The 24,765-nt window shown below is 35.3% G+C and overlaps 1 protein-coding gene across 1 annotated transcript in view; it reads right to left on the bottom strand.

Annotated features, from left to right (window-relative positions):
* GRIK2 (glutamate ionotropic receptor kainate type subunit 2) overlaps positions 1-24,765 on the bottom strand; it is a 415,252-nt gene that overhangs the window by 7,805 nt on the left and 382,682 nt on the right. Inside the window, exon 15 of the mRNA XM_075046677.1 lies at positions 8,594-8,844. Within this exon, the coding sequence (XP_074902778.1) occupies positions 8,594-8,844 (251 nt within the window). The remainder of the gene's footprint in view (positions 1-8,593; positions 8,845-24,765) is intronic.

Below are 24,765 nucleotides of genomic sequence, written 5' to 3'. Positions count from 1 at the left end.
GATGGCAGCTTAACCCTACGGAGATAGGTGCTATGTTGGACAAGTGCAGGGAAGTATTCAGAAGATATTGTCTACCCTTATTATTCAGTTTCATCTCTTGTGAAAGAGGCTCACGGTCTCAGATTTCTCAAGGTTCCTAAGTTTGGTTCTGGGTTTTCAAATTGGATCAGTAGTGGTAAGTACTCTATTTGTCACTTGTGTTTCAGTCAGTGGCAATAATTTCTACCGGTGTGAAGCTTGTCACACCAGTCCAGGTCTTCTTCCAGAACATATTGCTGCAGTCCATGGACAATGGCTACAAATGACTGCCAGGTGTTTAACAACTGCTGATAGCAATTCATACTACTTCAGCCATGTAGCTGCTGCTGAGCAAATAAATAACAGAATATATGGTACTGCCTATCTGATTTAGAAACATATCCAATGCAACATTTTAATGGTTCCACATGTTGCAATCACAGCTGTGCAGGGTATTTCTCTGTCTTTCAGCAGAGATGATCCTGACTGCACTGAAATCAGTCACCTGAGATCTTGCACTCAGCCACTGGATGTGAAAGTTCATTCCCCTGTTAAATCATTTTTGATCCTAGATCTAAATTCATTCTCTGTTCGTCTGAGGAAAGTCAGGTTTGTTGATCATTGGGCATAGTGAAATAAAGTGATGATGATCTGTAATTAATCCTTTGGAGTATGAATCTATCTGGATTAAAATACTGTATATAATACCATATAGCTTAATTTGAAAATAAATAGTACATCTTACAGAGACATTTTAGAAAATAAATACAACCTTTTTTACCTGAGTCCAGCTGTATCTAAACAGCTTTTTTTAAAGTTTGCTGAGCTAAAGTCCACTGGACATTATTCACTGTAAAAGTTTATATTAGTTTTATAGTTCAGTGTGATAGTATAAACTTAATATAAAATTTGGCATGGCCTCAAATCATATTGAACAGAGAGAGACTATTAGTATTAACTTAATGCCAACAGTTTCTACTGTTTTGGAAACACTAACTATTATGGTCATATTGCACTACATACTATCAAAATGGTTAGCATCTGTTTCTCTATAATTACATGGTTTCATCTGGCAGTTTAGGATATTTTCTCTATCTAGAAGGCAGCTGGAAGTGCTTGTTGTTACTTTGCTGGCTTATATAAAAGTCAAAGTAATCTAAATCAGACAAACTGAACTGTGTTTGCTACTACACTTAGCTATAGTTTAGCTGGTTAACTCAAAATGCAAAGTTTAATATTTATATATTAAAATATTTATATACGTCATGTTCAAGTAATATTTAGGGGAAGACAATGCAAAATTATTAGAAAGACATGAATGTTCTATAATCTGACATTTTTTTCCTTAAGAATGAAGAAAATATTCTTTTTATAGGAGCCAAAAATTATATAATGTGAATGTTTCTTCTTTCTACTGATGAGTGGAAGTGAACTATACTTGCTATAAAATAAATGACATGTAGGGGTTTCAAAAAATTTTTTATATAACTTTAAATTCCTGTCAAACATAAAATATTCCATAACTCAGACCTGCAATTTAAGCACTGATCTTCGACTGAATACCTGTGGCACGATAGTGAGCCTCCTGAAATCATATTCCTACATTTTTATTTGTGCAATGGTCAGCTTTACATACACTTCTAAACTTTCTGTTCTTTGTTTCTTGAATGATACAACTTAAGATATTAAAAATACCTCAGAAGCAATGTTCATTACCAAACAGATATCAGTTGAACTGCAATCAAAAATCAAAATAGAGATCTTGTTTACAATGTTTTATTGTTTGCAAATTATTTTCAAAACGCCACAGTCAGTCAAATTGCTTTTTTCCACTTTCCATTTTTGTCTTTTCATATCATTTTTTCTGTAAAAGTTGGGGGGTTTTGTGGGTTTGATTATGGTTTGGGTGTTTTTGTTTTGTTTTGTTGGGTTTTGTAACAGTTCCTTCCATTATAAAATATCCTCTAATATGTACTTAGGTGGCTTCCAAGAGGGCATTTAATTATAATTAATACCTCAACTTCAAGTAATCTGTACACTTACACACACATAAATTAGCCATACAAGTCTATACATCCACATACAGTGCTCAAGGGAGTACAGGATGATAGAAGTTCCCAATTTTCCAACTGCATATCTGCAGAATGCAATGTGCTAAGGTTGGAAAAACATTTCCTTTATGAGCTGTCAGAGCTGCTGCTGCTTTTCCCAGCCAACATTAAAAATTCTAGGTTACTCCATTACAAAATATGACATGACAATACAGACTACATCACTGACTGTACATTGTATAAAAGTTACTTGAGATATAAATCCCAAAACTTTTACTTTGATTCACCAAAAATGCCCACATTCTTTTGTTTGTTGTAGCCTGAGGAACAGGCTTTTCAACTTTAAAATCTTTTGAACTTGCCTCCCCTTGGAAAGGAAAAAACCAAAAAATCACTAGGCTGGGATTTACTTTGGGGTTGTTCCAAAACTATTATAAACTACTGTCCCAAATATCAAAGGCTTTTGATATTAAACTATTAGGAATATTCTCTGAACTCCAATAACACTGACATAACTGCATTTTTTGAGAAAGTAATGAAAAAGACTTTAATGAAAACTAATTTAGTAAAATTCAGAAAAAAACCCCAAACCATAAAATACTCGGGTGAAGTAAGAAGGGATCCTAAAAATCTTTTAATTTTTCATATGAAATTATCATGGTAATTTTGTTTTGCGCTGTTGGTAAGATAACTATTAAAACAAAGATGGAAATACTGACTTTCTACATATCCTGCTGATAAAGAAGAATCCACAATATTTCAGTACTGATTAACTTCCTCCTGTAAGACCATTCTATATAGGACAAGCTACATGTATGCACTTTACTCACCATAATTCTAAAAAGAAGCATTCTAAGACATAATGAATTAAATTTATCCTGGTGTAAACGGCCTGTAGAAGGACCTTGGCGAATAACCTCATGTTAGCATTTACACTAACTTCATGTAAACAAATGAAGAACAAGTTAAACCGTATTTGAGAGAAGCATGATCAGGACATGGTGTCAACTGTATATGGTTACAGCACAACAACTTTTTTCAGCCTAGCAGCCCTTGGCCCCTCCTTGCCTCTCGGGAAAAGTATGGGTCCACGACTTTACTAAAACCAGCTTTCAGGATAACTTTTCAAGCCAATGCCACCTTCTCCGAAGAAACCATGACCAGGATAGGTACAAGGATAACCATTTGCAAGGGTGACAACAAGCAATGTTCTATATATTCTTGACATGGACTCAATACTCTGAATTTCATCCTGAAGTTTTCAGCAGTGCACACATAGTTTCTACCACACAGCTGACACTTATGGCAATATCTAATCACTGTGTGAAGGTGATATCAAAATGGAAATAATCTCAGAGAAGACTTTGTAAAAAGAACCCAAACAAACAAGAACAACAACAAAAACCCCACGTAAAAATGAAGGAAAGGTCAATAAATTCTCAAACTAAGAATCATCAATATATTATGCTAAATATCAATGGTCTTCAAGGTCAATATTTTCTCTGGCCTTTATGATAATAATATGAGCTATACAAAACTAAATGTATGAAATGGACATAAACCCATAACACATTGAAGTACATCAATAAACAAAAGGAGGAGGACATAGTAATTGTTTTAAATGGCTTCTGTTTCTAACATTGCTTATTCACTGCCCTCTGAGTGCCTGTTAAAATCAGGGAGCAGGTCATTCACCAGCAAAAGCAATTATAAAATGCAAATGACTGAGCATTTATTGTCAAGATTGGCTAGATAAAAAAGGTCTGCTTAATAACATGTTTCCAAGCAGATGACATAATTAGATGTTTGTATCATAAACAGTAGGAAAGAATACAAGCCTTTAGCATTTTTTAGAAAGGCTGCATATAAAAAATAGGTGAGCATTGTGACATAAATTCTATTAAAAAGTAACAATTAAATTTCCCTCTAAGAAATTATAAGGCACCATCTTGTGGTTACTCTGCAGGAATGCAATCAGGGCAGCCTCTGGCCTGCCATCTCATCCTGCCCCTTCCCGCTGTGTCAACAGGAATGTCAAAATTCTGCCATAAACAAGGACAATGCTTTGTCATTCCCAATACTTCCCCTGAAAAAAATCAGTGAGACTATGTACTAGGTAGGACTAGAGTGGTTATTTATCTCAAAATACACCCCAGTTTATCTCATTACTCAAATGTGTGTTTGAGGTAGGCAGCAAATTCAGAATTACTGGCAATCATAGCAAAACCACACTTAATTTCTAGTAAGTTTAAGATCAAATACAACCATAACCTAAAATCTCTGCAGCTCAGTAAAGCTGCATGAATTTTTGAGACAGCTAGAGTCAGAAACTTCTATTCCTGTTATCCTTACATTATCAAAATGAAAACATGGTTTGTGCATTTTGCAGAAGGTCTTTGAAATTTTTGTACACAATTTATTTTGGGCAAGAGTCAACCAGTTAAGTTTGTGCCACCTTCAAAGACATAGTTAGTCTCATATACATGTCACAGTTCAGCATTCAGAATTTCTTGTTCAACAGAATCTCCAGTTGTAAGTAAAACACTGTTTTGTATGTAACACACATGTATATCCACAGCTACTGATGTCTGCTTTGGGTCCAGTCCTTCTAAGTGCTCATTCATTGTACCTTGTGAGATAAACTATCCAGACTGATCTTTCTCAACTCAATTGTGTAGGTGAGCTGTGAATTATTTACCACAAAAAGTTCAATTGGTTTTGTCTTCCTTGGGAAATGTATATAAAATATAAACTAGTATCAATTTAGTTACTGTTTTTATTGCTTTTATAATAAATTATAAATTAATAATGATTTCAGAGAGGCTAATTTAACTGATGTTTAGGTTATGATTTGATCATATAACTCCAGAAATACTTTGTTGGTTTTATTTTTTCAGTACATTCCAAGATTTAATCTAGTATTTTATATTATAGGAAGTCCATGACCAGATCTCTGCTAGTGAAACAAACAGTTAAGGTATACTGACACGTGTCTCATTTCACTTTATTTGAAGTATTTAACAGTTCAAAATTAATAAAATTTACACCTGCTATTTTTTCACAAGCAGACCTAGTTCTGACCTGCTGATGGCTCAATGAGTTTTGAATGGCTATAAATGATAGCAGAATTGAATCCATATACTGTTCTTTTGATATCCGTCACATCTGGATCTTCTAGAAAATAGTAAACTAGGTCACTCATTTTTCAAACAAACTAGCCATAGTAAGTGTCAGTGACTAACAGTCTACCTGTGATAACATCCAGGCTTATCTTTGCTTTTGAAAGATGTCAATAAAAGAGGAATTTCTCTGTGTCTGGAAAGTGTTGTGGTGGCATGAATTCATCTGTTTCCCAGAAGGACTACAGCTAGTGTCACATGTTTCCTTTGGACTTTTGAGCATATCAGGAGCCTGGATGTTCTGAACCACTTTGGTTACAAGATGCAACAGTTTTTTAGCAAACTTTGCTGCTTTTCTGAGCTCAATTCCTTTCAAATTTCACTCCTCCAATTAGGTTCACACCAGCCAGTGTCTCTGTTTACATGTGCACTCTAGGAGCAGGGTGACACTGAAAATGCTAAAAAAACATATCTAGATTATACATTTTAAATCTGCATTGCCTCCCCACTGGAAGCGCAACTGAATATTTTGTATACATTAAAAAGCAGACACGCATGATAATATGCCCATTTATACCCCAGGATACTCCATATACTCAGCAGCTGAAGTGACATGATTTCTTTTGTTTCCTTGGTTGCAAATATGACCTTTGATCTTCCTTGTTTCCAAATGTTGACAAGCTTTATACAAATGCCAGAATGATACTCTGATTCTAAAGGGATGAAACTATAAATGTTACCAAAACCAGGTGTATTGGGTCTGGCTGAGATGGAGTTAACACTCCCCACAGCAGCCCTCATAGCACTGTGCCCTGCATCAGTAGCTAGAAAGGTGTTGATAGCACACCGGTGTTTTGGCTACTGCTGAGCAGTGCTGGCACAGCATCAAGGCTGTCTCCCCAACATTTTTGCCCTCCCCTCAATGGCAGGCTGGGGCAGGGCAAGATCTTCGGAGGGGACACAATCAGGACAGCTGACCTAAACTAACCAAACAGATATTCCATACCATATGATGTCAGCTCAGATATAAAAGCTAAGTAAAGGGAGACAGAGGGGGGGCATTTTGTCTTCCGGAGCAACCACTACGCGTACTGAAGCCCTGCTTCCCGAGAAGCGGCTAGACATCGCCTGCTGATGGGAAGTAGAGAATAACATCATTTGGTTTTTTTCTTTGCTTTCGTGTGCGCGACCTTTGCTATCACTGTATTAAACTGTCCTTATCTTGACCCATGAGCCTTTTGTTATATTTTCTCCCCCCCAGCTGAGGAGGGGGAGAGATAGAGCGGCTTTGGGGGGCACCTGGCATCCAACCAGGGTCAACCCACCACACCAGGTGCCTCCTCTCTCCCCATGGGATAGCCAAGGCAGCATCACTTGCATGGTTTACTCATCCCAGCAGAGGAGGTGTAGAGGCTGGAGACGGATGACAGTACTGCTTATCTCCCCTTTGGCTGCTGCCATTCCCTCTCCTAGGCAAAGGGGATCTGCGACATTTGGAGAGGGTGGAAAAAGACGTTCACTGAAGGTCTGTGGGTGCTGGGAGCAGAGTGGGTGAGGGGATGCTGGGGTAGGCCATGTGTAAGGATGCTGCTGGCATCATTCTCCTGTTAATTTCATTCCATCAGTAAAGTTCCACTGAAATCTTACTAGTCTCCTGACATCAGGGTATGTGGGTGTAGCGGGGAGGTGAGGGAAGGTAAGAGATTGGCAGCAAGGAGGAAAGAGAGGAGAGAGACCTGACTCTTTCAACTACTTCAGATTAAATCTTAACTTTTTAAAGTATCTCAGTGTTTGATGATGAAACCTTTCTGGTACAAGTACTGTTAAAAGGTCAGATACCTCCAGTCATTACTATCTCTATCTATCATTAACAACCAAAAATAAAAAAGAAGCAAAAAAAAAAAAAAAAAAAAAAAAAGACAAAAAAAACCCAACCCACAAAACCATAGGGCTTAGAGAAACAAGTCCTTAATTAAGAAGTTTCTATTTGCTTCTTCGCACAACTTCCAACACACTGTTATTGGCACATAAGATAGGCATTCACACCCTGCAAAGTACTGAACTCATGTTACAAGATTTTTATCAAAACAGTCCTATTTTTCCAAACGAGTGCTTGTTAAAAATCCAGAAAAGCTAAACCGAATTATACTGATGTCCATATGAAATCCATATCCACCTTAGGAATGGATAAAAATTATTGAGACTGACAGGAATTACTTAAGTAACTGGTATCTTTTTCCTCACAAATTCATTTCAGAAATATAACATTCCAATAGTATGTTAACAGAAAGGAATCAGCCTGTAGTATCGTAAAGAAGAGAATCTAAATGGTCCTTCAACAATTTAATAAAATGTACCCATGTTCAAACTGTGTTTAGGACCGTGTAACCTCACACTGCCTTTGTATATTAGAAAAAACTACTTTAACAATATATTTATAACAGGACACTTGGATACGAAAAGGTTGCCTCAAAAGAAGTGAAAACAAATTGTAAATTTTCTGAGTAATAATTCTAGTTACAGAAACTCACCAGTAGCATCTGGAAAAATACCAATATAAATATAGCTGTTGCATTTTGATCCTCAAAAGGAAAAGAAGAAAAAAAGAAAAAAACCTAGTAAAATCCAACAGTTTCTCTCAATTTTTAAAATTCAGAATTTGTCATAGCAATGAAATACACAGTTTGAATTTAGGTTTTACCATGGGCACATATATAGAGAAAGATTTATTTATTCATTATGCAAAAATGGTAATTCTAACTAAGAATTTCACAATATATTACTAGTGTTGGCAAAATTACAGTATTGTGGTTGTATAAATTTCAAGTACAGAACAAATTAACACTAGAATTTTCAAAACTGAGTCAGCTTGAAATTATAGGACATCATATCAGTAGTTAACCCACCAAAAAATGTCATGCTGATGTAACCCTTTTCGAGATGCTACCAGGACAACTTTGCAAGCATAAATTTCTGTAAAGAACATTTCTATAGAGACATTTTCAGATTTTGACTTTGAGCTACAGACAGTTTGTCTTTTGAAAATCAGAATTATCTGTAGAAGATTAATTTGTTTCCCATTACAGTTTCGGATTTCTTCTTCATCCATAAAATTAACTGCAGTGAACTTCCAGGAGTAAAAAGCTGTCTTTTTTCAGGCTTGAATAAGAGGAGAAATAGTCACTTGTCCTGAAATCTGGCTACAATTAAACACATTGAAGACAAATTAAAAGCTGTAAATGTAAAACTTTGGGTACTTTGCTGTGATCCTTTGTTATACAAGTACTGTACCATACAATAAACAATCAGTATGTACCACCTACATTTCATTACCAAATCCTTAAAGTATTATTTAAATAGACCATAAATATAAAATAAAATAAAATAGGAAAAGACAATATTTACCTTTTCCAACTGGGCATTTTTTTTTGATTTATACAAAAACTCCCCCACTGCCACAAAGACAGAAAGCACCAATCCTGCTGCCAGCACGATGAAGATTCCTCCAATATTTTGAACTCCCAAAGCACTGGCCTCTTTACTTTCCTCCTCTGGGCAGCCATTGCCTCTCCACCATTTCTCTTTCATCATGTGGAGCTTGCCCTCCTCTTGCAGCTGAAGAATTGCTATAGTGATCTTGTCTCTATACGGAGAACCTAAAGAGACCACAGGGAACTTATATTGCATGGGGTAGATTTTAAGGAAGGTTAGTTATCCCTGATAAGAATAAAATATAATATAATGTCACAGGAAAAACTGTATCCTCTACAACCATAACATTTATTGAAAAGCCATTTACATCTCACCACAGCCACGCTGGTCACATAAATAAAAATCCCACATACGCTCACACATATAAATATATATGCACAAAACTTGATCCAGCTGGTGATGCCTGTAAGCCAGGCAACATGACACAACAAGCCCTATCACACTTAGTCCCATGGTCTCAAACATCTTCATGCCCAACTATTATATCCAGCCAAATAGTACTCATCTTTCAATTTCCATCAGGCTTTTAATTATGCCACAGTAGGTTTAATCTAATATACATAAATCTACAGGCTGTTGATTCATAGCTTGTTACCCTAAAGCTAATCCAGGGTCTGATATGTAACAAATGCTTTATACTATTACTTTGTTAAAAGAAGAAACAACAATTTATGCTTCAGGGTCAAGCCACAAAAGTCTCTATTTGGTAGATTGTCAGGCACTTAAGATACCTTCCAAGCACACACTTACTTATTAACAGTACCAGGCAGCAATGCATTCAGAAAGATAAGGTTAAGTGTGTTTGGATAACAGGGATGTACATTTTCATACTTTAATGTATTTCTTTGTCATAATTCAGTATTTTAAAATTACATGATAATTTTGTAGCTTTTGAACATTTCAATATTTCAAAGGGCAGTTCAAAGGGTAGGGTCGTATCTTTGTATGTCATCTGCTCTCTTTTTCTTTATATAGTGCATAAGGACTTTTCAATGAGTATTTTAAAATCTACATTAATTAATGGATAACGCCATTGGAGAAAGCTTTTCTTTTCTGAATGTTAGACAGTAAATCACATCAGTTAGAAGTGCTTCCTACATTAAGATTTATGTAATGTTTAAGGAGAGAAAAAAAACCATCATTTTTCTTCTCCTCCTTCGAAAAATGGAACAAAAGACTCTTCATTAAAGTGGTTAAAAAATCCCAGGGAGAAAAAAAAAATAGATGAAAAGGCATGCCATCCCCTCATTCATGTGATATGAATGCAATTCTACAAAGAATCCCTCCTCTTTTTCTTTCTGTCATAATAATGCTACTTACTAGCTATAATTTTTACAGTGTTTCCATTGAATGAGTAATAAAATGCATTTTCATTAACTCGTTATCTTTTAAAAAAACATCCTCAGCATCCTTTAGAAAGATGCTGTCCACTTGATTATTTCACGTACTGTGATCAACTGTGAAGGAGCTGAAGGAATGCATGGATAGGGTATTTTATACTCTCTACACTCTTGGAAAACATAAATTTTCTTCTGGGATTTCTTTCAATTTATTCTTTATTTCTTCAATTTCTTCTTACATATCTAGGGTTTATCATGACAATAAAGCTAACAGCAAAGGGTTGGACCATTAATTACAAAACACTCTGGGCTTTTCCTTTATTCCAGAACAAAAGGTGGGAAAAGCTGGCCTCAAACTATGTAAGTTGCAAGAACTTGTGCTTTTATCATCTATGCTTAGAAAAGAACAATGTTCTGTTCTAGGAGCTAAACTGTGTTTACACAGGACTATAAGGGAAGCAGAAAGAAAAGAAAACAAACTCTTTTCTACTCCCTTGTGCATGCGGGGGCCTCAGTCACACCATTTCAGATCATCCTGATTATGCTGAAACTCTGCAAAACCCTATACTTGACACATTTCTTCAGTCAGATGGAAGAAGGAAAGTGATTAGTCCACAAAAGCCTGGGGAAGTGTAAATGCATCTTATAATTTTGGGGGGGATATTTTCAGCATTACACTGCCTATAAATATTTAACAAGAACGTAAATAACATTAGATTCTAAGAAATAATCTTGGACCCAGTTTAAGCCATCTTCTGATCTGACAGGCTGCTTTCTAATTAAACTGATTTGCATTTTGTTTCCATACTTTCTGTTGGTCTAAATATACGGAGTACCAACTATACTTCATGTATCATTTATATATTCTAGGGACCAGATTTGTACACATACAATTTTAGTCCATTTGAAGCACTTAAAAAATTAACTGAGGAATTCATAGAAACAATAAAGCACAGACTAACAATTACTTAAATTTATGAGGACTGCATTAGAAGCATGCAGTTAATAGTGATTCAGTTCAACAGTATTTGTATCACTTACTGTTGGTGATTTGCAAAATTTTGCACAAATAGTTGTGGAGTGGACAGATTACAGAGCCTTTGGTGTTTCTACTGCAATATTTGTGTTTGTTATACCTTATTATCTTGTCTTAAAAGTGGTAATCTCACAAGTAAGGATCAATGTGGGATGACCAGCATTGCATACTGCTGCTGTTAAATTAAGCATTTAAAATTTTATACCCATGAAAAAGCTAGCATTCAATGCTGTAGCTCTATGTCTGAATGACTTACAATGTTCTAAATTAATTGATTCACATTTTGTAACAAATAATGAGTACACCTAATAATCTGATATTTGAAAAAAAGTAATTTTTAATGCTGTTTATACTGTTCCAAGTAGTTATTATGAGAACAAGAGAGGCATAGCAATGACATTATTTGCTAAGGTTTTATTTGCTTCTAGTTTTTTCTTCTGATACAAGCTGGAGTGCAAGTCCCAGCAATGGAAAATGCATCCAGAAGCACCTGAAGCAGCTAAGAGTATCATGGTCTGATCTGTGAATGACAAAATTAGCATACAAAAAGAAGAGAAAATAAATAGATAGTATGGAGAAGGCATCCAGATTACACTCTGAATGTTAAAACTGTTCTCCTTGCCTGGTGATTTTCCCTATCACTCCTATCACGTGACTGAGACATGAATCAAGCCCTTCCATGAGGTGATGCAAGAAGGCCATGTCCTATTTTTTACATTTTTTAAAATCAGAAGTATTTCATTTAAGAGAATTTACTGTTCAAGAAAAAAAAAATAAAACAAAACCAGAAACTTTAAGACTCCCGGACAATGTTTATGAATGCATTTGCAAAATAAATACAGTATGAATAAGAGTACGTAATAAAGCAGAAGAAAAAAAAAAGAGAGAATAAAATTCTGCCATGTGAAGAATGTGCACTTCACATCTCAACCTTCAATAAAAAACCAAGCAATTGAAAAAATTCTTACCAGTCTGTGCATGGGGGGAAGACTGGGAGAGGACAGACACAGTGATATTTCAAACTCCACCCCAAAATCAGGGAAAAAGATGAGTATATAATCTTCCATTGAGTACAGAGAAAGGAAGAAGTCCAGTGTAGAAACCTCTGGCATTTTCTTCCCTCTCTTTTCCTGGTTCCTACTGCTCTCATTTCTCTATCAACTGATGAGCTATTCCCATGACAAACTGAGACTGGAACGCCTACAGAACATAATCTAGACATTATTTGCTGATCCCACTCTAGCTGCTGTTTGCAGGAATGAGAATTTCTGCCAGAAGAATTTTAAGGCCTTTTGTTATAGATTATAGAGACTTTAGTGCATTCCTATGATCAACAAACTCAATAAGGGATGCAATAATTTCTATTTGCAGTTAGCTGCTTATGAAAATTTAAAATAAAAAAGAAAATTTACATAAAATTCTATTGTCTGAAGCATCTGTACAAAACTAAGATAACAAGGTCTCAGAAATACTGCAGAAGTTATACATAGATAAGTTTTCTGCCCTGATGTCTCAGTATATAAAGATTAATGCACATAATGATAGGTTTAAACATAAATTATGAACACATAAGCTTTTTATACTGAGACTTCACTGCATACAGATTAGTATGTTGAAATCCTGCTGATCTGGCTGGTCTTGAAAATGCTTCCTACTAGATTATAATTTAGTAAAACCTCCTGCCTGGTTACCTCTTTTACTCATTGCATCAAATACAAAAGGAGTTGGAGCATATTGGGACCTGTAGAACTGAATTTGTCCCTAAGTAAATAAAAAGGAATAGCAGCATTCTGCTAACTCCTTCATTAAAAAAATGTTGAACCAGGAACTTTTTTGTTTCATCATTCCAGGTGCATTTTACTAAAAGAAATCACTGTTACTTTTGATTTGCTAGATAGAAAAATCCATTCTGAACACTCCTACACCACTGATAGCATCTTTTGTTCCTGTTACTTTTTTCTTTTGTTATTAAAACCCCCTAGAATATTCTACTTATCTTGCAACATTATTTCATATTCTGTGTACTTTGCCTAAGCAAAAGAAAAAGGTAGCTAGAAATACACCATCATATTCAGAACCTAGGTACAAAATTTAGATCATCAAGAACAACTTCTAGTACTTAAGTATTTATTGGAAGGAGAAAGCCACACGTAACAGAAAAGATATTCCTTTAATATCTAGGTGTTGAAGTTGTATGTGAATAGTTTACATCAAACAAAGCAACCAATTCAAGTTCTAGTTTTAGCAGTTGAAAGGAAGAAGCACCAAACCCAGCATGGAGGTGTTTTGAGATTTTTTGTTTTGAGGTTGTGGGGTTTTTTTCAGCATGAGCCCATTCCCGTTGTGGTTACACCAGATTGATCTATCTATCCTAAAGCTAGCTTGGCTACATATACATAAGCTGCAGTCATGGTCTCACTCCAGTGTAGGCATAACTGAAATTTCCCTAAGAATGCTGGCTAACACCATTTATACTACTGGGGACAGGTGGATCATTTAAGTCTTGGCATATCAACATTTCTCTGTACTTCTCCCACAGCTTAGCCCCATCAAGAGTCACAGACTAAATGTTCTGCCACCAAACTGATTGCATACTTAGTTAAATCGTATTTGAAAGTTTTGTTTGTTATATTGTTCTGTTCTGTTTGTCCATCAGTGACTATGATGAAGCTTTCCTTTTGTTTTTACAAGACAAAAATTAGTCCAGGCCTTTGGAACAGACATTCCTTACTAGGGGATAACTGGTGATACAGTATGTGGAGTTCAGTTTCTCTTAAATGTCATGCATATTAGAGTCATATGCATGACAGAAACAAGATAGAAGGGATTTCATTTACACATAATTGTGGAGTAGATGTTTAGACTATGAGGAACCATGGAAAAACTACTTCCTACAGCTTCATGCATCACAGGGCCTGAAACACCTTCTAGGAATCTGCAGCATAGTCAGCACTCAGTAATAAAGACTGACAGCCACAGTTATAACATGCCACAGAAAAGGAATAGACAGCTCAGGGGCACTGGGTATAGGAGAAGCACTTACTTTAGCTCACAGAAATGTTTTTTTTTTAAAGCCACAGTCAGCTCTGCTCCCTAACTCCATTAACCCTCTCTAATTGGGACGGGAGGTAAGCAACAGAGAGAAGGGTCAACATAGCTTGGTTTGTTCTTCCTGTCTGTGGATTCAAAAGTCTCCAAGCAACACATGAAGAAAGAAGAGGGATTCTGTCAGTTCCCAGTGTCTGGCTCCACTTTCAAATTCAGCTCATTTTCACATAAGAAAAGACCACTGAGGACTCTTTCCAGGCCATGGAGTAATGCCATTGCTGTAGCTTGGCAAGGCTCACCAATGGGGTAAAAAAAAAAAAAAAAGCCACTGATAAAAGATGTTCTTGGTAGCAAAATTAGCCACTTCCAATAGAAGTAGCAATTGGCCAGGTATTATTAAGAGTGTAGAACAAACCTGAGATCATTGCATTACACCAGGAGATGCACGTGGATTCTAAATGCAGCTTTGATAACAGGCTTTCTTTGTGACTTTAAGTGAAACACTTTTTTCTGTTTCTTATCTCTGTGCCTCACAGCAAGTTTGTTTTATATTTATGAAACTATCAGACATTCTTGTCTTTCTGATTAAATACATAACTTTGAATTTTACTGTTGTTTTCCAAAGGATGTATCAGGATAAAATAGTTATCAGGATGGGTTAACATTTCTGATGAAACAAAATCAGTTTCCTGATTCTGATTGTTAACCCCAACACTTCATGGTACATTAAGATTATCATATTGTAATATTAAACAAACTGTAAACATTAAATAATCATTAAGTTGCAGTTACTACAATGGAAAATCCTCAGTAGATGTTTACAGCAGTTTAAGCTACCCCATATCTAATTAAAACTGCAAACATTCAAAACAAAATCCAAACCAAAGCTGTTCACTATTCCTTTATAAGTATATATTCACCTTTGAGATACATGTATGGCTTGGAAAAGATAAGTTGCTGGTAAGAGGCAGGAAACATTTTAAAGTTTCCTTTAAAGTTTCAGTATTTTATGCCAAATGTAATCAAAATCCTTTCACAAGTGGTGTGTTCTCTAATTGTTTTCACTTCTTCCCAGTCATAACCATTCCTAACTCATGTTAATTCTGTTTTTTTCTTTATAGAACCATCATTAAAAAGTTCAAGTAGGTTTATAAAGCTGAAATGTAACCAAGAGGTATCATGTAGCTGACATTTATTTCATATTAAATTTCTCATAATTTTCCAGCTGTAAGTATGCAACATAATTGATATCAAAATTAGATGAATACATGGGAGATTTAGGACTACAATAGCCATTCACGAACTCTTGTGTTCATAAGTACTTATAGTTTTAGGACTGTGAAAGGGACATCCTTGAATGCATTAATTTATAACTAGCTTAAAACATATCTATCCTCCACAGTGAGTAAACTACAAAAAAATGCATGTATAATGGTTGCCTATAATTAATAATTTAAATAAGATATGATGATAACAGTTTTAATAGTTAATATACACCATTTTCTCTATTTCTTTTTGTAGTACCAAGATAACCTGAACAGAATGAAGGCCTTTTTTTTTAAACTATTTTAAATACTCAGATCATTATTACATTATTGTATTAGACATTGTTTTTCTTTTTTCTTTTTTTTAACATAGTTTAGCTTTCTCAGCCCCTTCTCAAACTATCATTGTAAACAGCTCTAAAGCATGGCTTTTAGATAGAAAGTAACTTTTTTCATAGGCTCTTCATGCATTGTAACATCACAGGCAGTTTGAAAAGATCATAATCATAACACACTATTATTTCTACCCCATTGAACTGTGCAGCTACAGAACAGGAAGATAACTTTGTGGAAACCTGTACTGAGAAAATCAGTAATATTATTTTTTACCACAGCTAAATATTTCATATTTACACAGTGCTTTTTCTTCAATTCTCTTTGCAAACCTGTATCACTCACATATGAACGGTTTGCAGATACAGCCTCCTTTGTGGGAAATATTTGTCAAACACTGCCTATCAATAAACAGCTGAATTAAAGTCTAACAAAATGCTACATGTAGTTCTGCTATATGTGAAGATTTCAGGAAGGCAGAGAACAGTATGTTGAAAGACAAGAAAAGTATAAGGTCATAACAAAAGTGTCCAGACCTGAAAACCCAGTTCATGCTTTTGCAGAACACCCAAATCCCCTGCCAAGCTACAAGGGAAATTCTGAAAACAATGAATGTCAGTGTTTTGCCATTAGCTGCTTCATCATGGGTGAAGTGGCCTTGGGTCCATCTAACTGCAATGCCATCTTAAATCCAGGCAATCTTCATTTAAGCTATAAAAAATAAAAAATCTAGACTTTGGAGCTGTCAGAATTCCTACAAAGTCTCACATTGCAATTATAGGTGATGATAGGTTTCAGCTGCTACTGTTCTATTAAGTGATGTTCCATATATTTCTAATCCTTCTGACAAGTAAGAGAAGCTGACTTTTTGAGGTTTTCCATGCAGATTTTGTTCTCCAATTTGATTTACAAGGTTAAAGTGATTACAGAGGCAAGGCAGTCAGTTCTTGGTTGATCTTTGGGAAAAGAAGGCATCAGCTAACTGCGTGCATCATATATACAGTGAGAATAAGAAGCTCAACTATTCAAAAAGTGCTTAAAAGTATTGGTTTTCAGTATTTCACTCACTGTGCTGTTTGTCTACAAAGCTGCATGACAGATTCAAAGTCATGGTGCTAGTCTTTTCATTTATCCCAGCCAAATTAGAGAATTCTGTCCCCAACAGTGGGGCTGGATGAGACAGTGAGAATTTAGATTTATGAAGAGCTTTCAGAATTCTAAATTTCTTTTCCATTGCAAGGGAATGATTTGGGTGCAGAAAGTGAAACTAGGTAGGCTCGAACCAAAAGACAGCCAATGGCTTCTATTTACCCCTTTTGGATGCATGTCCCTCAGAAGAACCTTAAAACATTGTAGTTAAACTACAGGACATTGGGTAGAGGGTGATATATATTCAGTGAGCCTGGGCTACTGGGAAATGAGATCCCACTTCTAATAGGCAGAGAAAAAGGAATACTTAGCCAGGAAAAGCAAGACAGACAAAATAAATAGCTGATGCTTCAGCTTTTTCAGATCAAGAATGCCTAAAACCACGCAAACAGCATGTGCTGGGACCAACGCACTAGTTTGTTTCTAATTAGGGGTAACGTATCAGGACAGAGACATTTTACAGTTGCAGGTCAGTCTTTGACAATGCAATACATACATATGGTCGTAGGCACTATAAAATCAACATTAAAGTTTTAATACTGTCTTTGCTTCAGTTACATCTGTTCAGTAAATTCCTACTAGAAGCCACTTCTCTAAGGCAGAGTCTGCTCACAACAGCTACCGGACGTTAAGTGTTTTGGCAATTCTTTATTGGTACAAAGCTCAGTCTTTTAGCATGGCTCTCAGGTAGTGCTTCAGTATAGTCATACTTCTGAGGTAACTATAAAAACCAGTTCTTTCATTACATATGTGAGCTATACATTCTTACATTTCAGCAACAATAAATTAACTGCTCAAGCAGTTGAAATTCTCAAATTAGTTTCAATACATGGTTTGACCTGCATAAAAATAAATAATTTGCACCTTTTTTGTGCATTATGTTCAACTAATGAAGACAAATGTATTAATTTGTTTTAGTTACAGAAGAACTGAAGCTCAGCACTTTTATGCGTATATAACTGATGAATATTACAGTTCAAATTATATGAAGGATTATAGATTAAATGCAGGCAAGCAGAAGAAAAAGGCCTCCTGTGTTGGTACATGGTTTTCTATTTATTCCTATAGAGGCAGATCTGTTCATACGTCTCATCTCCAAGGACTGGTAAAAAATGCTCATATTACATAATTTGTATGGTCTGAAGGTAATAAGTAGCTTCAAGACAGCTAGGGTGTCTTAACAATAAAACCAAATGCTTGCTTAGAAATGATTTTTTTAATTATTATTATTTTTTATAGTGCTTTAGATTTTGAAAACTATAGGCAGGGGACAATGTTTATACTTCTAAGTATTGAAATTCAGAGTGCAAAAATTGTTCATTAAGTGTTCATTGCACTTATTATTTGAAATTCCCTAAGAATTTATACGATACACATAAACACATATGCACATTTTCTAAGTAGACAGAGTGCTTTTCTCCAGGAGCAGTACTTCACAACATGTAACAGACAAGGATAGCTCAGATATTCTCAGTGTCCCACACAATATAAACAGGAAATAGTTGCAGTCTGAAATCTCAACAACGATTAAATTGAAAGTCAGTGTTGACTGTTGAGTTTAGTATTTTACAGAGGAAATCCAGGAATATATTTTCACCACTGCAAATTTTAAACTTCTGAACTGTTCAGTATTTTCAGATATGTAGAATCCGGTTTCACTTATGTTAACCAAGTGTATTGTTAACAGTTTTGGGGAGTAAATTGAATACATAATTTAACTGTTATTCCTTTCAATTTTGGAACTGCCTGCTTTTTGAAAGGTTCCCACATCATTCATACCTGTGGCTTTGTTGGTTTTACATAAATATATTTAAACATAGGTGTGTAAAAATTATAGACCTTCTGTTTACGAGTCAGTGTCAGACACAACGGAGTTACTGCAAGAGTAGAAGCAAAACAAGATCTCACTAATTGTATCTGTGGAACCTTGGATGTTCTTTTTCTTTTTCTTGTTATTTCTTCAAATAAGGCAACATATGATTCTGATTTTAGAAAAATGTCCAATATTTAAGAGAAGTAATGGAAACATTTTAAAAAAACCCTGCCTTGTTTCTCCTGGAAAAAAATGTCTAAAATTATGTTCTGCATTGATCACTGACTGCCAAATGTACAAATTACTTGAAAGGAATGTGCCAGTCATTGTGCTCAATGTCATTGTTTTCTACACTTGCCTGAGATTTAAGGAAAGTTTATAAAACATGCCTCTTCAAAACATGTCACCTTTTCAGTTTGGTGGAGGTATGAAAAGAGACTGATGTTAGGACATAGAAAGCAGCCCTAGCTACTGTAAGTGCTTAACTTCAGAGAGTAAGGAATGTTGATAAACTCCAAACAGCTAATTTTGAAAGGATCATATGGATTATTTTTTTTAAAGGTATTTAATACAAGCTAGTGTTTTTATTTCTTGTGGCTTTCCTGCTACCTTAATGTTCTTTGATTCTTAGCCTAGACCTCCAGGAGAAAAGACAAAAAGAAGAAAAAATTGAAGAAGCACCAATATGAAGGGGGATGAAAACTGTACTGCTCAAGTTATGCAAAATTTGAGATAGAATGAATCTGAGGCATGGAAAAAAAGTTTTTAAAAAAATGGAAAACTCACTTTGACAGCTCCCCGCACCCTGCAACTACTCATTTCTGTTAAATTAAATGTGTTTTACTTCTGCTACTGAGAGAATCATTACAGCTTTTTGCAACTTTCACAAAACAGGGAAGGCTGTCAGGATTGTCTTCAGACTCAGTCTAACAGCTGGCTGTGCAGAAATCCCACTTCCTTTTCCACATCCCAGTTTGTTTGCTATCACTGCTTCCTTCATAGCATGACTACTAGTGCTCATCCAGCCTCATTAGCAGCTACGTAGTTAAACATGAAGTAAATTAATTTTATGACAGAAGATGAACAGTATTCTGCCAGTTTAGGTCACTAAACCAGCTGATATAGCTGTTTGTTTTTGCAAAATGCAGCAGCCCTATGCCAGTTTAAAATGACAGTGAAACTTCAGCCTTACTTTCTTATTCAGGCATATTATAGATAAAAAAGTTATCCCTGGGGTTTTTTGTTTTGTTTTGTTTTGGGTTTTTTTGGTTCTTTTTTTTTTTAAATAAGAGATCTCATTCCTAGAATCAGATCAATAAATCTGTACTAGCCCTGTTGGTTCTAATAGAAGTAAATTAAAAATAGAGGAACAGACTGAAAATCTGTGTGTGTTTGTGTACCTGTGCAGTAACAATAAAGAATGCCACATAGAATGGAAGCATCAAGCATGCTAAAGACTCACGTCAAACACCTCTTTAGGGAAAAAAGTCTGTCTTTCCCTGCAAATGTGTTCCCATAAAGCAGCTGGAAGGGCAAGAGAGAACTTCATCTTCTAACCAAGATGACAAAAACTCTATCATCAGAACTGAACATTGGCAAGAATTGAAATAATGTAATTGGCCTGATGACATTCCCTACACTAAACATATTGGGAATACTGAAGTAAGGTGTAGGCACTCAGCAGTTAAAATAAAATATTCCAAACCAAACCTTTGAGGGAGTCTTAAACTCTTCTCTGAGAATAAAAGCAAAAAGGAAAAAAAAAAAAAAAGAGAGAGAAAAAAGAAAAGGGAAAGGAAAAGGAGGAAAAGGAAAGAAAAAGAAAAAAGAACAGAAAAAAAGAACTGCATAAACAATGGCATCCAAGGAATAGAATAGAATAGAATAGAATAGAGTAGAATAGAATAGAATAGAATAGAATAATTTCAGTTGGAAGGGACCTACAACAATCATCTAGTCCAACTGCCTGACCACTTCAGGGCTGAACAAAAGTTGAAGCAGGTTATTAAGGACATTGTCCAAATGCCTCTTAAACACTGACAGGCTTGGGGCATTGACCACCTCTCTAGGAAACCTGTTCCACTTGGTAAAAAAATGCTTCCTAATGCGTAGTCTAAACCTCTCCTGGCACAGCTTTGAACCATCCCCACACATCCTATCACTGGATCCCAGGGAGAAGAGCTCAGCACCTCCCTCTCCACGTCCCCTCCTCAGGAAGCTGCAGGGAGCCTTGAGGTCGCCCCTCAGCCTCCTGTTCTCCAAACTAGAGAAGCCCAAAGTCCTCAGCCGCTCCTCATAGGGCATCATGCCTTCCAGCCCTTTAACCAGCTTTGTTGCCCTACCCTGGATGCATTCAAGGACCTTAACATCCTTCTTAAACTGTGGGGCCCAGAAGTCATTATCATTATGAAACTCATCTGTATCATAATCCTACTCCCTTCAGAAGAATCTACAGCATAACCATAATGCAGCATAACCATACCATACATTCTCATTCAATCCAAGCTTAAAGAACAGACTTCCCCCTACTTTGGTGGTAGGTATAATGTCTGACTATGGACAACTGTACCTTCAATTTTGAGATTCATTTTTAGGTAACTGCTGGAAAACTGAAGGCTTTCTATTCATACTTTGATCTCTGTTAAACTGGACTTCATTTCACCACAGCTTTAGGTAGCAGGAAAAAAAAAAAATTTCCTTCCTAGAGCAGGAAAAATTTCTAGCACCAGTATGTTCTAAGTATTTAATAACTTATTAGATTTCTTTACTAGAAAACATTCTGGGCATTTGTTTAAAATACTAGTTTGGATGTAGTGTAGAAACTGCTTAACAGAAAAAGTTAATTCAGATATGCAGCTGTAGAATTCAAGGCTTTGGTCTTTTAAAAGCCAGACAAAACATAGGAGGCAACATCCTACATATCTGTAGGATGATGAAGTGTTATTCTTACCCTTACAAGGTGTTTATTCCAATTTGATCTACTTTTTTTTTTTACAGGCAAGCTCCAAAAGTAAACTAATTTTTAGATTATTATAAAACCAGCTGCAAATCTCTGTCTGTAATGATAAATGCAGCAAGGGAAGAGGCTGAATGAATTCTAAGAGGAGAGTTAAGACTATTCCGAGATCATCTTCACAACATCTTTTTTCACTTTCTATTACATATTTAGGAAATAAGAGTCATTTATTTGTTCATATTTTTACTATATTAAGTTTTAATCTTTGAAATTACAAGCATATGTTAAAAGCCTTTGTTCTTAAGTAATCTATATTCCCCACTGTACCCTCATTTACAATTTTCTATATTTGGAAACATGCACTTAAATAAAAATGGCAGGTAATGAAATGATATACCTGCATTAAGAACATGGTCAGGTCAGTTAAAAAAATTTCAGTATTATAAGTTAAAAACATTACTGTGAATATTTTTTCTAGGTCACGCCCTAGAGAGAGAATAGGTAATATAAATCAGCTGAATCTATACAGTGTTATTGGATACAACATGATAATTAAGTGTTATACATTTGCTGATTAAACTATTTGTTTAAATTCTATTTGAATCCAGCAGCCTATCACTGGAGTAGGAAGAACACTATTGAACTGCATTTATTAAAGGCTTAGATAAATATAAATAATTCATGAATAATTCCTAGAGAAGATATGAAATAGCAGATCATCAATTATTGCCTGAAACCCTTTTTTTTCTTCAGTGAAATCTTTAATTTGAGTGGAGTGTGAAATACTCTTTTTAGATTCTGTCTGATGAAATTATATGAACACTACAGACTTCAAAATGTGAGTGCTCCAAACAACTTTTTAATTACATGCTACACAGCTGCTGAAATTCAAAAAAATAAAAAAAGGGAAAAAAAAGGGAAAGTGAACCCCACTGTTGCCTCTGATTTGCCAAAAAAAAAAGATTTGAATGTCTAAGTAAAAAAAAAAAAAAAAAAAATTAAGATGAACTACATTGTGCAAAAGTATATAAATAAATTTCCATGTGCAAGTGGTCTGCACATTACATTAGTTGGCCAAATAGACTTTTTGTAAGTCACAGGTGAGTAGGCAAAATTTTGAGAACCTTTAAGAACAATGTACTGTGAAAAATACATTTTTTCTCTAAGAAATAAAAATGTTTGTAAACAAGACATTTTATTTGATATTTCATTAGAATTTACAGAAAAGAGAACTTCACTAAAAATGGCACTTCTGAATGAATAGAACATGAGAGCCTTGAAGTTTTGTTTCATCCTTTGAACTTAAGTGAGTAGACTGGTATCTGGGGCCTGCAGCCAATGCACCTCTGCTGGAAGGCTGTCTATTTTATTCATATGCTTTTCTTTTTGACACGGGACATATAACTTGTTTGTATCACAGTAGCTGCCAGCTTTCTATTGTGAATATATAAATATACACTGTGCAGATATACTTTATGTACTTACATGAATAAATTTTGATAACTGGATCTGGTTTACTATTGCAAGTTATTGCAGCTTTATATAATGAGTAGTTCTGCAAGATAGCTTGGCAATGAAATGTTGGTAGCTTTATCGATGTGGTAAGTTGACCCCAAAATGCATTGTTTAATTTCATTCATATCCTGAGAGTTGTATTTTATCCCCATGTACAGTGAAGAGTCTCTATATAGTTGGGGGAGCGCACATTTATTTTTAAACAATTTTTAAGTTAACAATTAAATATTAAAGATCTAAGCCTCAAACCCTTTTCAGCATTTTCAGGGCATCTTGATAGTCCATCAGTATGTAATGATCAGGGATACAAACAGTGACATGCTGTAGTAGGAAAAGTCATAGTTTGATCACAGCAAGGGAAAGGTAAGTGAAAAAACTAGTAAAAGTGAAGGGAGTCATGTAACAGATTCAGCTCACTGTTTTGTAACTGAAATATTATTAATATTAATAGCACAATTTATTTTCTTGTAATAACTGCACAGGAAGAAAGGATTAAAAAAAGTGTATTTCACCTTTTTCTCAAACTGTTTTTTACCTCACCATTATCAGATATTATAGGAACATCACTGCTATACAGCTAAAGCCCCCTCCTAATCTAATTCTGTAACTTTCCACAGCTCAACAATCACAGAGAAACAGTAGAGAAATGACTAGCTTTAATTTCTCATATGTGCCATCTCCCTCAAGCACCACTTTCTATTTTGTATTTCTTTAGAGTTAGAAGAAATATATGCAAATTTTTAGGATTACTTACACCTACCATTTTTCATTTTCAAAATGTCAAAGGCATTACTTTGCATGTATCTCCATGCATACAGAGTTTGTCTGGTGTATACAGGATAGTCCTGACTTGCCACATAAGTGCAGATCATGCCCAGTGTATCTGCTCATATGGAATGGGTTTGACATATACTCGTCAGCCATTTATGTACTCCAGGTTCAACATAGAAGCAACTGGCAATTCAGTAGAAAATCTGCCCAAAGAAGATGGAAAGTAGCCTGCTGTCTAACACGCTGAAGAGAAACAGGAATTTGGAAAAGAAATAAGAACCTGAAGGCACCCCAGAGAGATGAAGATTTGTTTTTTTCCAAGAGAATATTTCAAATATGCTTCTTCCAACAGGAGAGCAAGAAGTAAAAAAAAAGTGAAAAGTAGCTTTGCAGACCATTAAGGCCTTAATATAGAATGCATAGAAGCTAAATTTCTAACCTTTCATGTGGTTCCCTTCACATGAACAATGATGTTAATAAACACTCATTATGGAAAATAGCATTTGTCACATAATATTACTGTGTTTTACAGTATGTTGACCATAGAAAAGTCTTATTAACTGTGTTTCAGTAGGGCATGAAATGTATATTGCTGGATAAACTAGCTTTTCTTGAAAAAAAGTTACAATTTGTGTTTGATAAGAAGACCATAAGCATGTGGAAGTACCATAAACATTTAGGAATCCTTTGCAATGGTAAATTTATCCCCACTGGGATCTATTCAAGAACAAACCCAATTTTAAACATCTTTATCATGCGTGATGAAGAAATGGGACATTTAAAACTACTGGAGGTGATAAGTAACACTTTAGAGAATCTATCATTAAAAGTGGAAGCTATTATGCATACCCAAAGGGTT

The sequence above is a fragment of the Buteo buteo genome, chromosome 15, assembly GCF_964188355.1.
Source record: "Buteo buteo chromosome 15, bButBut1.hap1.1, whole genome shotgun sequence".
NCBI lineage: Eukaryota > Metazoa > Chordata > Aves > Accipitriformes > Accipitridae > Buteo > Buteo buteo.
This window is presented reverse-complemented; position numbering and strand designations above follow the sequence as displayed.